At 42.3% G+C, this 12,615-nt stretch overlaps 1 protein-coding gene across 4 annotated transcripts in view; it reads right to left on the bottom strand.

Annotated features, from left to right (window-relative positions):
* hivep2a (HIVEP zinc finger 2a) overlaps window positions 1-12,615 on the bottom strand; it is a 124,967-nt gene that overhangs the window by 5,650 nt on the left and 106,702 nt on the right. For all 4 annotated transcript variants that reach the window (XM_084952884.1, XM_084952886.1, XM_084952885.1 and 1 more), the window contains 5 exons: window positions 10,538-12,260; window positions 10,243-10,400; window positions 4,163-4,338; window positions 3,177-3,278; window positions 172-1,057 (listed from right to left, as the gene is read on the bottom strand). In XM_084952884.1, the coding sequence (XP_084809010.1) occupies window positions 172-1,057; window positions 3,177-3,278; window positions 4,163-4,338; window positions 10,243-10,400; window positions 10,538-12,260 (3,045 nt within the window). The remainder of the gene's footprint in view (window positions 1-171; window positions 1,058-3,176; window positions 3,279-4,162; window positions 4,339-10,242; window positions 10,401-10,537; window positions 12,261-12,615) is intronic.

The following is a 12,615-nucleotide window of genomic DNA, read 5'->3' as shown; positions in this document are numbered from 1 at the left end:
ATGATACTGAGTAGTTTTAAGTTGAACTGAGGTTTGCTGTTAAGCTATTTAAGTGAATCAGTTAGGGGTACTGGATTAAATGGAAAAGGTTCTTCTTCGGCCCTGGAACTTGCTAAAACCATTAACCATTAAGTAACAAAGTGGCTGAAATCATTCAAAATTTGAGCTTACCTTTGGTGGTGAAGGTGTTGGTGAAGTCCTCTGCGAGGAGACACAGGCCGGATCATCCCCCTGTGGCGGCCTCGTGGTGAAAGGTCTCGCTTGTAATCTCTTCCCGATGGTGACGTGGGCCGAGACAAGGGAGAAAGCAGTGACAGGTGTCCCCTTCTTGGGGAAAGGTCTCGCCTGTATCCCCCTGCTGCTCCCAGGTCTCTCTTAGGGGAGATGTGACGCAGAGGAGAAATGTCCCGCCGGGGTGACAGGTGTCCTGCGCGGGGTGAGAGGTCACGACGTGGGGAGAGGTAACGGCGGGCTGAGGGTGAGGAGGATGGGGAAATGGGGGATGGGCAGCCAGAGTTGTCCAAACCGGGTGAGGAAAGTCGTGATGAGGGGGAGGAGAGATCTGGGGAGGGGACGGGAAGGTCTTCATCCATGGAGGAGGAGGAGGAGGGTGGAACCAGCAACCTGCTACCCTGCGGCCGCTGCTGGCCTCTCTGGTACTCTGACTGACTGTGCTCCCGCCTGGCCAGGTCGGTAGGCGGAGCCTGCGGTGTGATCTGGATACTCGGCACGGTGGTGAAATAGCCAAACAAAGGCGGCCTGCTGGTGTTTCCCAGGAGGTCGGACGCTGAATGGTAAGAGAAGTGAGGAACAGGTTGGGAGGCGGCCATAGCTGTGACAGAAAGGGAGGGCAGGCCATAAGGCTGCGGGCTGGTGGAGCGCGAGCGAGTCTTTGGGGTGGAGTCACCATCATAGTCTTCTTCGTCGTCGTCTTCATCATCCACCTCATCACCATCTTCTTCACCACCCTCTGAGTCATCAGCATCTGAAAACTGGTGATCTGCCATCTCGCCTCTGGAATTCTTCTCTGAAGACCTCTGGCCTTCATCTCCGACATCTTGAAGAAGAGGAGAAAGCAGCAAGTGGAAGAAGATGTGAAAAATATTATAAGCAGGAGATGAAGAGTGAAAAACAGGAATGAAAAAGAGATAAGGAAAAATAATTGAAGGTGATGTAGTAAGGCAAGAAGAAGAAGAATGGAAGGAAAGATAAGAGACAGAATACAGACACAGGGATAAGGACGAAAGGACAGGAAGAGGAAGAAAAAAGGGGGAAATGGACGAGAAACAACAACAATAATGTATACAGGAGATGAGGGAGAAAAAGCAGAAACAAAAAGAGTGGGAAGAAACATACAGAGGAGGCAGAGGAAGAAGAAAAGAAAGCAGAAGGAGTAGAAAGAAGGAAGGAGAGAAACAGGAAGAAGACAAAGAAAGGATAAAGTAAAAGGAACAGGAGGGGAAAACAAGAAGGTAGAAGGAGACGAAAAGGACAATGAAGAACAGAAGAATGAGTGGAGAGAGAAATGGTTTGTATTAATAGGTGACAGAGTTTAGGTGTAAAACAAAACACCAATGAAATCTCATTCCCACCAGCTCAAAACAATAAAACACAATAAAAAGAAAGTTATTTAAACCCTCAACACTTTGGTTTTTCCCACAGGATGGACTACAGCCAAAGGTTGGCAGGGTCTTATTGTATAGTAGCAGCAAAGTTACTGCTGGCAGGTAACCAACGCTTTAAAATGCAGCCAGACGATTGGCTGAAAAACGTTAATTCTGGGAATTAAAAAGTTTGTTTGCTTTTTGTGACTTTCAAAAGAGTCCAAGTTGAAACAGAGGCATGTTTTTGTTGTTCAGAGCTTCTTATCTGTCCAGAGAGAGATTGAAAAATATGAAATTGATCTAAAAAAAAAAAAAAAAAAAAAGAAGAAAAATAAAGAAATTCCATCAGCATTTTATTTTTCCCCCATATGCAGCACAAGGAAGAAGTAGTTAATAAATCGTATTTAAGCAGCTATTTCAGCGGAAATCAGTTGCACTAACATTGGACTACTTTTCCAGTTAGTCTTATATACAACAGTTTCTCACAAACCACCAGTGTTTATGTCTCAGTGACTCACTCACTGGATTTCTGTAGCGCTCCCTTTCCCCAAAAAACCCCTGTGTATATGTGGGATCATATCCCAATTAAATGGCACGCCAAAACATAGTTACATTTAATTTGGTGGTCTACATGGTGGGGCGTTACCACCAGCTATCAGTCCCATTCTGGTTAAATATGATGGTAAGGGCTCAGTTCATCCGCTTTTACAAAAATTATGCAAAGACAACCTACGCTTTTTATTCGTAAAACATTTTTTCATAGAAATCTGAAGTGATTGGTTGAGAGATGCTCTCGCTGGTATGTCAGTCAGGTATGACAATAAATGCTTTATACTTTATTTTTTATTTGTTGTTTATTTGGTTGCTTAAATAATTAGTTAACGGCTATAGAGAGGTACAGAGAATCAGTGGATCCATTCTTTACAAGAGCAAACTAGATACCAAGATGCTGTCCATTCGGATGTTTAAAGAACAAAGTGTAGCAAAGATCAGCTGAAAGTAATAACTGCGAATGGCGAAAACTCCATAGATTATAAAAATAATCCCACTAATTTCCAGCTTCATTATCAAGTCATCAGGAGATTAACGGGAAACCGAGACCACAGCCCCGAGAGACAGCTGATGAATATTTCATGGAAAATCATATTCATTCGTCAATATCAGCCTACGACAGGTTCGCCAGTAATAATTTTCAGATTATTTCCACATCAGCAGATTAATAGCACGGCGTATTTCTTGGCGTATCCTCATGAACCTCGTCACCGAGGTTGACTGGCTAATATTTGTTTCTTTTTCTAAGCTGTAACTTTAAATTGTTCCTGGAGTATTTTAAGGCCATAAGAGGTGTTTTTAAAATATTTTTTGTAGTCAGCTTGTGTGTCAGGTGTGGTTGTTTGACATGGATGCTGGCTGTCAGGATAAGCTCTGCTTTCCATTACACTAATTGTCTCTGCACAGCTACACCGAGCCAAGAGCTCTGCAGGCTGCACTCAATAAGACAGCAGGATGTAGTCCAGCTCAAGAAGTGTGTGTGTGTGTGTGTGTAAATGCGTGAGTGTGTTTGTCTCCTACCTCCTTCGTCTGCCTCAGTGTCCTCAACGGAAGACATGGAGACTCCCAACTCCAGACACTTTTTCATATGAGCCTTAGACTTCATGTGCTTCGTCAGGTTTCCTGCAAAATGCGCACACACAAGCACAAACACCATTTAATGACCCTTCGACTAGTCTTACTGGAAACCACAGCTTGTTGGGCTGCATCAACACAAGACTGTAAAAGAAAGGATGAAATGGAAATAGAAGCGGATGAAAGAGTGAGACCGCAAGATTGCAATTTACAAATAATATATAATTTATAACAAATTTAATTTAATAACAAAATTACTCAACCTGTCTGGACTCTGCTTCAGTTGGCAGAATGTATAGAATCCAAAGATACGCATGCTTTACATGTGAATTTGAAAATCTATCCCGTGGATAATGGCTTTTTATTAAAGATCACATATCGGGTAGTCAGCATCTTTAACCTCTGATATGATGGAGGTTCCTGCTGACCACAGCTACAGAAAAACAGCCTTTCTGCATGTTTTATCCATTCATTTAACCACTTAGTGCTGCGCCTTAAGAGTTTTCCTACTAAAAGTCTGCCGTAAAAAGCTGCTAACACCTGGAAAAATGTTTACAAGGTTTACTGTGATGGTCAAGGAGAAAGTTTAGAAGATATTTATGGAGATCTACAATATCCAGTGGTTACTGCAGTTATAAAATAAATCAAACCCCGGCCTTAATAAGTCACTGCATTACTTGCATACAGAGATAAACATAGTTCAGTCAGTAGCGCTGTAGTCAAAAGAAGATTCATTTCCTCTCCACTAACTTATATTCGCCAGTATAAATGCAAAAGAAGCAAAACCCGATCAGAGCAGACATCAGCGACAACAGATACGAAAAAGCACCTAGGGCGGAGGCGGGTTGCAAGGAGGGTTGCAGTTGCACAGTGACTGTAGCCAGGCTTGCTCATAGCATGCTGCAAAACACACAATATAAAAGAAGCCCTACCTTTCGTCTTGAATGCAAAGTTGCAGAACTTGCAGACGTAGGGTCGGATGTCGGTGTGCGTTCGGATGTGTTTCTTCAGCATGCTGGGCTTCTTGCAGCGGATGCCACACTCTTCGCAGATGTATTTCCCTCGTCCGCGACCGCGGACGTAGACGTAGTCCTCATTGGATTTATAGCTGGAGGAAAGAAACAGTGCAGCGATTAGGTTTTTTACATTTTTGCAAAACAGGCACTTTGTTAACACAATAGCAGAAACAATTGTTAACAATGAAGCCATGAAAGTGAGTTTCGCTTGTAATATCATAATTTTGTCCTGCCACAGTTGTTATTTATGCTTATGTATACAGTATAAAGATAAATAATGTACTGCTATAATATAACTGCCAGACAGCCCTCTACGGTTGGCTGTGATTCAGTTCACTTCATCACAATTTATTTTTCCCAGCGGGACAATTAAAGGCTGGCGAAGCAGTAAACGGATACACACATACAGCACAATGCTAACACACACACACACACACACACACAGAGGAAGACACCAATCCAGTTTTATATTAAAAAATATATGAAACATGTATTCCAATCTTCATTGGACACTCTATTCATGGTTATTAAAAATCTTTGTCCTCACCACAAAGAGGTCAGAGGTCAAAGTCAGAGACACAGATGCTTGCTGACACAGAGGCTCTGGTTAAATAAGACTGAAATGAGGTTTCCTCTGCTCCGATGCATCATAGGGCTCAGAGGCTGCAGTAACCATTCATTCATGTTTAAATCCCATCACCCCTGCTGGGATGGTTCATATAGTGCTATATTTTACACCTTGTCATATGTCACTCCGCGGAATTTTTAATTTCCATTTGCAGTCATTTCCAATTGCTTGCCTCAAAGCTGAGGTTAGTCCCATTCATTACCCAACCACTGCATGCCACCAATAACCCCTGGTGACACGATGGACACCAGAAGGACAATACACCCACACCCCTCAAAAAATGCTCAGGAATGACTCAAGGCACTGATTTGGCCTGTCCACTTCCACAATCCCACAATCTGAGCATTCGCTCGAATGATTCCAGTGAAAAACACAATCCACAGAGGTCCCAGTGACAGATCTGATGGGTCAGAGGTGTTCTGGCAGCTTAGGGGCACCAACATATTGTCAGGCATTATCAGTTTTACTCTGAGGAATACACCAGGTGTTTGCCTGTGATGTTGCATCTCTGATTGTTCATCTGTCTTTTGCACAATCTCAAGTCACACATTTGGCATAAACAAAGTCTTTTATTTTGAAAATAAATATCATCGCCACGCCTGTCTCTGCTCATCAGCTCTGCACATCTTGACGCAGCTTCTGTCAAAAATCGAGAACGGAGAGCCGCTTCTGGGATGCTTTCGAAGCACGTTGTGAAGCAGCTGGTGGCGTATTCCACAGGGGTTATTGCCACAGCTGATCATCGTGTGTTTGTAGTAAGCTGCAACAGATTACTTTGTGTCTCACGATGATTACCATGATTAATGTAAGCAGAAAACAAGCCTGCTGTCTTTTATTATCCCTGTGAATTCTGTTGACCTGGTCATAACCTCCATACAGATGCAACCTTTCTTTGTTTTAAGCTAAAACGGGAACCACTGGAGCATTCCACTTCTGGCTTTGTTGTTCATCATCTTTTCTAAAAAAAAGATAACCACAGTCCTTCAGCCAGTCCCACTTATTCTTTTACAAGATTTCTTTTTTTTAAGTATCGCTGTCAGTCGTGATTTTCTATCCCACATGAGGCTTTGAGTGAAAGAGCGGACACTTGGCAGTGGGATCAGTGCATGTCTGCCTGAGTCTGTCAGTCATGGAGGGAAGTTACCACCAACCACCAGTCAAATTCTGGTAAATTCTGTCTGTTTTTGCTCTGCCGCAGAAGCATCGCATTTAGTTCAGTTTTTTTGTACTAAAGAAAAAAACGAATAAATCCTTGTGGAGGAGTAGCAAAAGCTGCTGGAGGATTGTATAGTTTCCTGTTGTGTCTGCAGTGGCTGGAGAAGTGGATAATGTGTAGTTCAGGGCCTCATGTGTTAAAGGAGGTCAAATATCAGGTACATCAAACAATCCATCTGCAGCAGCGAGGGGAAATTTGTCTTTCAACTGCACCGCGGACTGGGAAATACCTCTGAGTGCTCGTCTGAGTCGAGACGTTTGCACAGCTGTGTCCAGTTACCAAAAATGAATTATGATGATTATTTCGTTTTATTCTATTTTATTCAGGGCACACGGTAAGATCATAAAAGCAGATTCACTTTCAAAACTACTGAAACCTTCGACTGACGGCGAAACGTAAAGCCAGTAAAAGATCTGGTTCTTCGGCCAAAATTTGCACTTAATGGATTTCTGTCATAGAGAAAGATTTCACCTCAGGTTTCTTTCTTTTTTTTAAGGTATAGTCTGTTTGTGTGGCTGTTTGTGTGAGTGTATGTGTGCATATGTTTGTCTTTCCTGTGCACTCTGTTTGTGTGCTTTCATCCACTTATTCCTCTTAAGTGTCCTTTGGGGACACCAGAGAATTACTTCACTGTCTGCTGCATTTAATAACTCCCCTCCCTGTATATGTGTGTGTGTGTGTGTGTGAGAAAGTGAGAGAGAGAAGGGGTATATTTGAATGTTGTGTGTGTCTGCACCGTCTGTTTCATTCGGTAACCTTGGTCTTACTGGCTCTACTGTAGGCTATAAAACATTATGACACTGTGGGAATGTCTCTCTCTACAGGGGTTAGCTTTAACTCCCTCGTACAGGCTTTATTTGACCATTGAATGTACACTTGAAAAAAAAAATCCCATAGTTTTCTATGTGGAAAACAAGCCAGATGTGAGTTTAATGACAACACAATAATAAACAAAACATTTTCTCTGCTTCGTCGCTAGATTTGAGTAACTTTCAGGAATATAAATAGAATATATAAACTTTGACTGCTCAGCAAAAGATGCCAGCCTTCTCAAATAGGCGCAGACATGCAAGCCAATTTATGATTTAAAGCCAGAGTAGATTAAAGATTTCATGATTCTTTGCATACTTTGTGCTATAGATACATTTTCTTTAACCAAAAAAGTTTCATGTGGCCATATTAACCTATTTAGGAGCCTCAAGGTGCTGTGGGCCCCTTTTCATCCTCTGTAAATAGATTCTACCTCCATAACAGGTTCCTGTAAATAGTGAGAATATATCTGCTGTACTGAAACATTCTTAATATGTCTCTTTACTCAGCTTTATCGTGACTCTATCTGGAAATATTCCGCCAACATGAGAACAATATAAAATAAAACAATTAAAAACTTTATGCACCCGACAAGATGGAGTCCTCTCACAGTATCAGATGCTGGAGGTGTCTCACATACATGCACACACACAAGCTAAGAATTCTTAATTGTTGGTGCAGCCATGGTACTGGATGCTAAACGTCCATTTTTTATTCTTTTCCCCTTGGACGCCTGCTCAGGTTAACTCGTTTTTCCTTTCTGAACTGAGCGTTTACTCTTGTATTTCACGTCTGCTTCCTGCACCAAATGACAGGGTGTGCATCAGAGGTTAGTGAGGGTTAGCTTACCAGGGCTACCCTTGGAAAACCCCAGAGCCTATTATAATTCTTGTCAAATCACGTGTTTATTGATATGTAGTAAGGTGTCAAAACATGTCATTAAGAGCACAGGGAGGGTCATCAGATGTCTTTCTGGGGGAAACAGCCCAAAGTTCTTACTAGAATAAAAGGAGCGTGACAGTCTTGAGCCAGAACACACCAAAAACTACACATATTGGTTAAAGGTTTAAGATTTAAGATTTGTCTCTTCTTATCATAACCCTGGATGGTGAAAATTGATGATCATCCAGTGTTTTTCATGTGACCCCCAGAGGTCTTTTCCAACCATTCATACGTGACTAGTTTGGAGTGACAGCCCTTAAATGCGGTTCATCACGGCACAATTGCCAACGAGTATGTGTATCTTTGAGCTGCTACTTTGACTGAACAACAGTATCTGACACTCTGAGACTAAGAAGGAGACATATTTTATTAAATTTTTTAAAACACATTAGTTTGACATGGTTAGATTACCCCAGGCATACACTTTAGTTAGTTTAGCTGGTGATAAATTTTGCACCTGCAACATCTGTTGTGCTGAAACAATACCTCATACACTCATTTTTTGGGGAACTGATAAATTTATTTGGGAAAATACTGAACACAAGGATGAAAAAGCTAAAGTAGGGTTTTAAAAACAGTTAAATATTTATGTTAAAAGGAGGGGCAACGTTTGCTGTAACAATGTGATTAAGCAGTTCATCTGCTTTGAGTCAAAACCAGAAGATAATACTTAAAGTTATGACTTCTGCCAAAGATTTTCTGCTTCTTTCTTTTTTGGCTTCTGCTTTTATTCATCAACTGACTCGTGTTCACAAAGATGGATGCAAAGTCGCTTAAAAGAGCTTTCTTATCTCATGCAGAAAAAAAAAAACCTTTTCTAAAGCTCTGGTGAATCTGAACTTCCATTTCCAAAGTGTCCTGCGTTTTGTCATCGCTGTATGGTGGAAATCTTTTCAGTTGTGTGGGAGTAAACGAACTTTATGCAGTTGTAAAATGCTGAAACTGTTCTCTAAAAACAGAAATTGGCAAAAATGCACTGCTTTCAGAAAGGTGCTGCACATTGCAGTAATTTATTAGAACTGCAATCGCACATGAAGTCACAGACAAACAATAAACTTTGAAAAAAATCTATAAATAATTTGGAATAAAGGCAAAAAACTCGTAAAAATGTTAAAACTAAAATAAAACATTGCGCCGAATAAATGAAGTAATCTAATAGGATTTTTAAAAAAGCATTTCTCCTCTCAGCAACTAACAAAATAAATAAATACTGAAGTTGTTGGTGTCAGAAAAACTGCGTGAAAAAGGCTTTAAAACACAACTAACGAGGGACAAATCCCACTTCACACCAGTCTATAAAACTCAGAGCAAGAATTATGAAAGTTGATGTCCAATTACAGCAATGCAGCCTGAGTCGTTAGCCCGTGATGGGTTTACCAGGCTCAGGCTCTTGGCCCGACTCTCGCAGGCACAAATTAAGCCCAAAGAATAGGCTGTAAAGGGATAAGTCTTCTTTTTTTAATACCTAAGAAGATTTTTCTGACTAATCATGATGAGGCAGATGTCTTTACAGTTCATACAGAGGTCACCAGTGCTCATTTTTATTGAATACTCAGCTGTTAGGATTAAGAAAAAGACAAAAGGCAGCTCAGTATTTTGAATCACGTACTTGTAACAAATCACTTTTCTGTATGCAAGTTTTATGCCTTATTCTTGAGTTTCTAAGGGAAAAGCATTAATACAAATAATATCATAAAAGTGGTTATTAGTTAGTATATGTTTACATTTTAAGTAAAGCCTGACCTTTTCCTTTGACGATTTAATTTTGCATATCTTTAGGGTTTTATCTTTATCTGCTCTTTTCATTCACAGAAAAATAAACTGATTTTGACCATACAAGTTTTAATCCGCTTTTTAAAATTTTCTTTATCCCTCTAGTCTCTGAGGAAGTGCGAAACACGCTACAGAATGATCTCTTTATGTGATCTATGATGCCACAGCAGAAACAGCATTTAAATGCTTTTAAAGGAGCAGTTCACCCCAACATCAAATATTTAAATGTTTGCTACCCTGTACATGATTTCTGTTCATGTTGGAGTGAGAAGGTTCACCAAGGAATTATTTTATTTCTGTACCTCTACACCAGCCAAACATATTGCTGTGATAATGAGAGGCTCCTCCTAGTGTGACAGGATGTAAACATTCGAGCATCTTCCTGAGCTGAGCTCTAACGTTAGTTAGCTGCATGCTTTATCTGTTAGAAAGAGGACACTTCCTACATAAAGATTTGTCCTTTTCTAGTCCACAATTTCTCCCAACAAGCTGATGCTGCATGAATGACATCAACTGGCATGGCTTCAAGTACACAAAAGAAAGAGAGAGTAGTTTTCTGGGGGTTTGACAAGTCATGTTTAGATGCTGTCCCTGTCCCTTTTAATTGTGTATTTTTATTAGACATACCCGCCTTCGAAGATCTTGATGCGTGTCGGTTCAGCAGCAGGCTGTTTGACTGAGACCTCCTTCTCCACCTGCTCCTCCTTTGAACGATCCCATGAAACCACTCCTTTCATCTTCCTCCCAAAATGACTGACATCCACTGGCATCAGCTCTGGCTTCAGCTAAAGAAAAAAAAAAGGTAACATAAAGGGCAGATTAAGATTCTTCCGGTTGTGTTTCTCTGTAGTTGCGTCCATGCGTGCATAATTCAATATTTCTCTTGGCAATCTTTTATCATTCTGATGACTGCAGCACATACCTGATCAAACCGCAGCTTCCAGGCTACAGAAGAGACCAGTTTTCCAGAGCTGGGTGGAGACATGGCTGCCGTTGTGTACATCAAATCAGTGTTCCTCTTCTGTTTGGACCGCAGCAGAGCCAGTGAAGCCTTGGTACTCAGGTTCAGAGGATTGGGATTGTATGAGCTGACACACCATGAACTGTAGACGGAGCTACGCAAAGCTGCCTGGGTGCTGTTGGGTTTGGTGTAGTTCAGGAAACACCAGCTGACTCTGCTCATCGTGCGTAAGCTAGGGAACTGGAAAAGCTGCTGGACATCCGCCACATCTGTGAGCAGCAGAGTCTGACCCGCTGCTCCGGGTAATCCTGGGCTTTGGTTGGGATCGAGCTGAACCAGCATGCTGACAGGCATTTTATTTGAAGTAGGTTGCTTCGTGCTGTCAGCGTCTTCTGCGTCGTTAGAGGAAACCATGGACTCTGGGCTGGAGCTCGGCTCCTGGGCTGAATCGTCCACGTCAAGCTCCTCTGGGGAGTCGCGGCCACCTGAAGCTGGAGAACGGTCTGTGACAATCTGGAGCGGGGGGGTGAAGCTCTGAGGCCGAGGGACGTCAGAGAGATGGGGGGCAGAGGAACGGACAGGAATGGCAATCTTGGTAGCAACTGGGAAGTCACTTAATGGAGGAGAAGAGGACATCCTTTCAGAATCATCCATGGAGCCTTCGCTCTTCAGACCTCTTCCTTGTCCCTTGTCAGGCTTGCTGCCACCTTCAGTTCCACTAAGCTCCACAGCACTCATCTCCTTGACAATCTGTCCATACATCCTCTCCTCCTTTACTCTTTTCTGTTGCTTAGTCTCGATGAAGAGCTCAAGTGAGCTGGCAGGAGAGAGCATGCGCTTGCCCCCTCCGATAGCAGACCCTGAGGCATCTGTGGTGGATATAGTGCCTGATGTTAGTGATAGGGGGATCCCTGTGTTTAGACGTTGCTCTGGTAGTGAATCTGGACCCTTCCAGAGTGGGTGCCGCAGCACTGCACCATCCGTCTGCCCTAGGAAATGTGCTAAGTTGAAACCTCCTCCAACTCCTCCATGTGGCTTCGTGACACTCACAACACCAACCGGAGGAGACATGTTGCTGTTGTCAGTACTGCCTGGCCTGGCTGAACCCAAACCTTGTGCTCCACTACCATGAGAAGCTATCAGCTGGCTAACACTGGTGTACATAACACTACCAAACGATGGCACATGGGTTTGGATCCGCACAGGAACCAGCAAGCCAGGCAATGAGGCCTGTGAGCCCAGGTTCTGGGTAGCAAATATGGGTTGGATCTGTTGCAGAAGCATGGAGGAGGTGGTGGACAGCGAGGCTGACAGAGGAGAGCTGCGATTTGAAAAAGAAGAAGAGTAAATCTGAGAGGTCGGATTTTCTGATTTTCCATCATATGGCTGTTGATCGTGGACTTGTTGCAGGGAGTGGAGTGGCTGCTGTTTGTGAAGTGGGAGACCGGGTACATTTCCAGGTGACCTGATGTGGAGTTTTTGGAGTTGCAGTTGGGCCTGCTGGGTCTGCTGCTGTCTTGGTGTCTGTTCAGGCTCCTGATTCCAGAAGAGGCCCGGTTGTGGGAAAGAAAGGAAAGGAGGGCCACTCTGGTACTGCTGCATCATATCTTTACTCATGACCTCATGACATGGATGCTCTCCCTCTGATGACGAGCTTTGGGCCTGCAAGCGATGCTGCTGGGACCTATAGAGGACAAAAACATTATCAATTTTGCTGAAGGCTACAGCAATTTTTGACATAGTACTTGCAGTAATAAATGTGACCCTAAATACAACCATAAAAATGGAATGCAATGACTTTCAAATAATGTAAAGCCTCTTAAGAGAAGTTACAACCAAAATAATAACATTTCAAATATTTATTTTACAGAAATGTGAGAAAAAACATTTTGTGGTCTAAACAATCAAAATCTTAAATCTCTTTTTAGAATTCTTGTGTGTTCTGTATTCAGGCTTTCTTATCACCACAAATTTAAAGGCCAGCATCCATGATACTACTTTCAACTTTAAATTCTATGCAATTTACTACGTTCTGTTCT

This window comes from Perissodus microlepis, chromosome 15 (assembly GCF_051167445.1).
Source record: "Perissodus microlepis isolate ML-2025 ecotype Zambia chromosome 15, ASM5116744v1, whole genome shotgun sequence".
Lineage (NCBI taxonomy): Eukaryota > Metazoa > Chordata > Actinopteri > Cichliformes > Cichlidae > Perissodus > Perissodus microlepis.
Note: the sequence above shows the minus strand (reverse complement) of the source record. Positions and strands in the feature narration are given on the sequence as shown.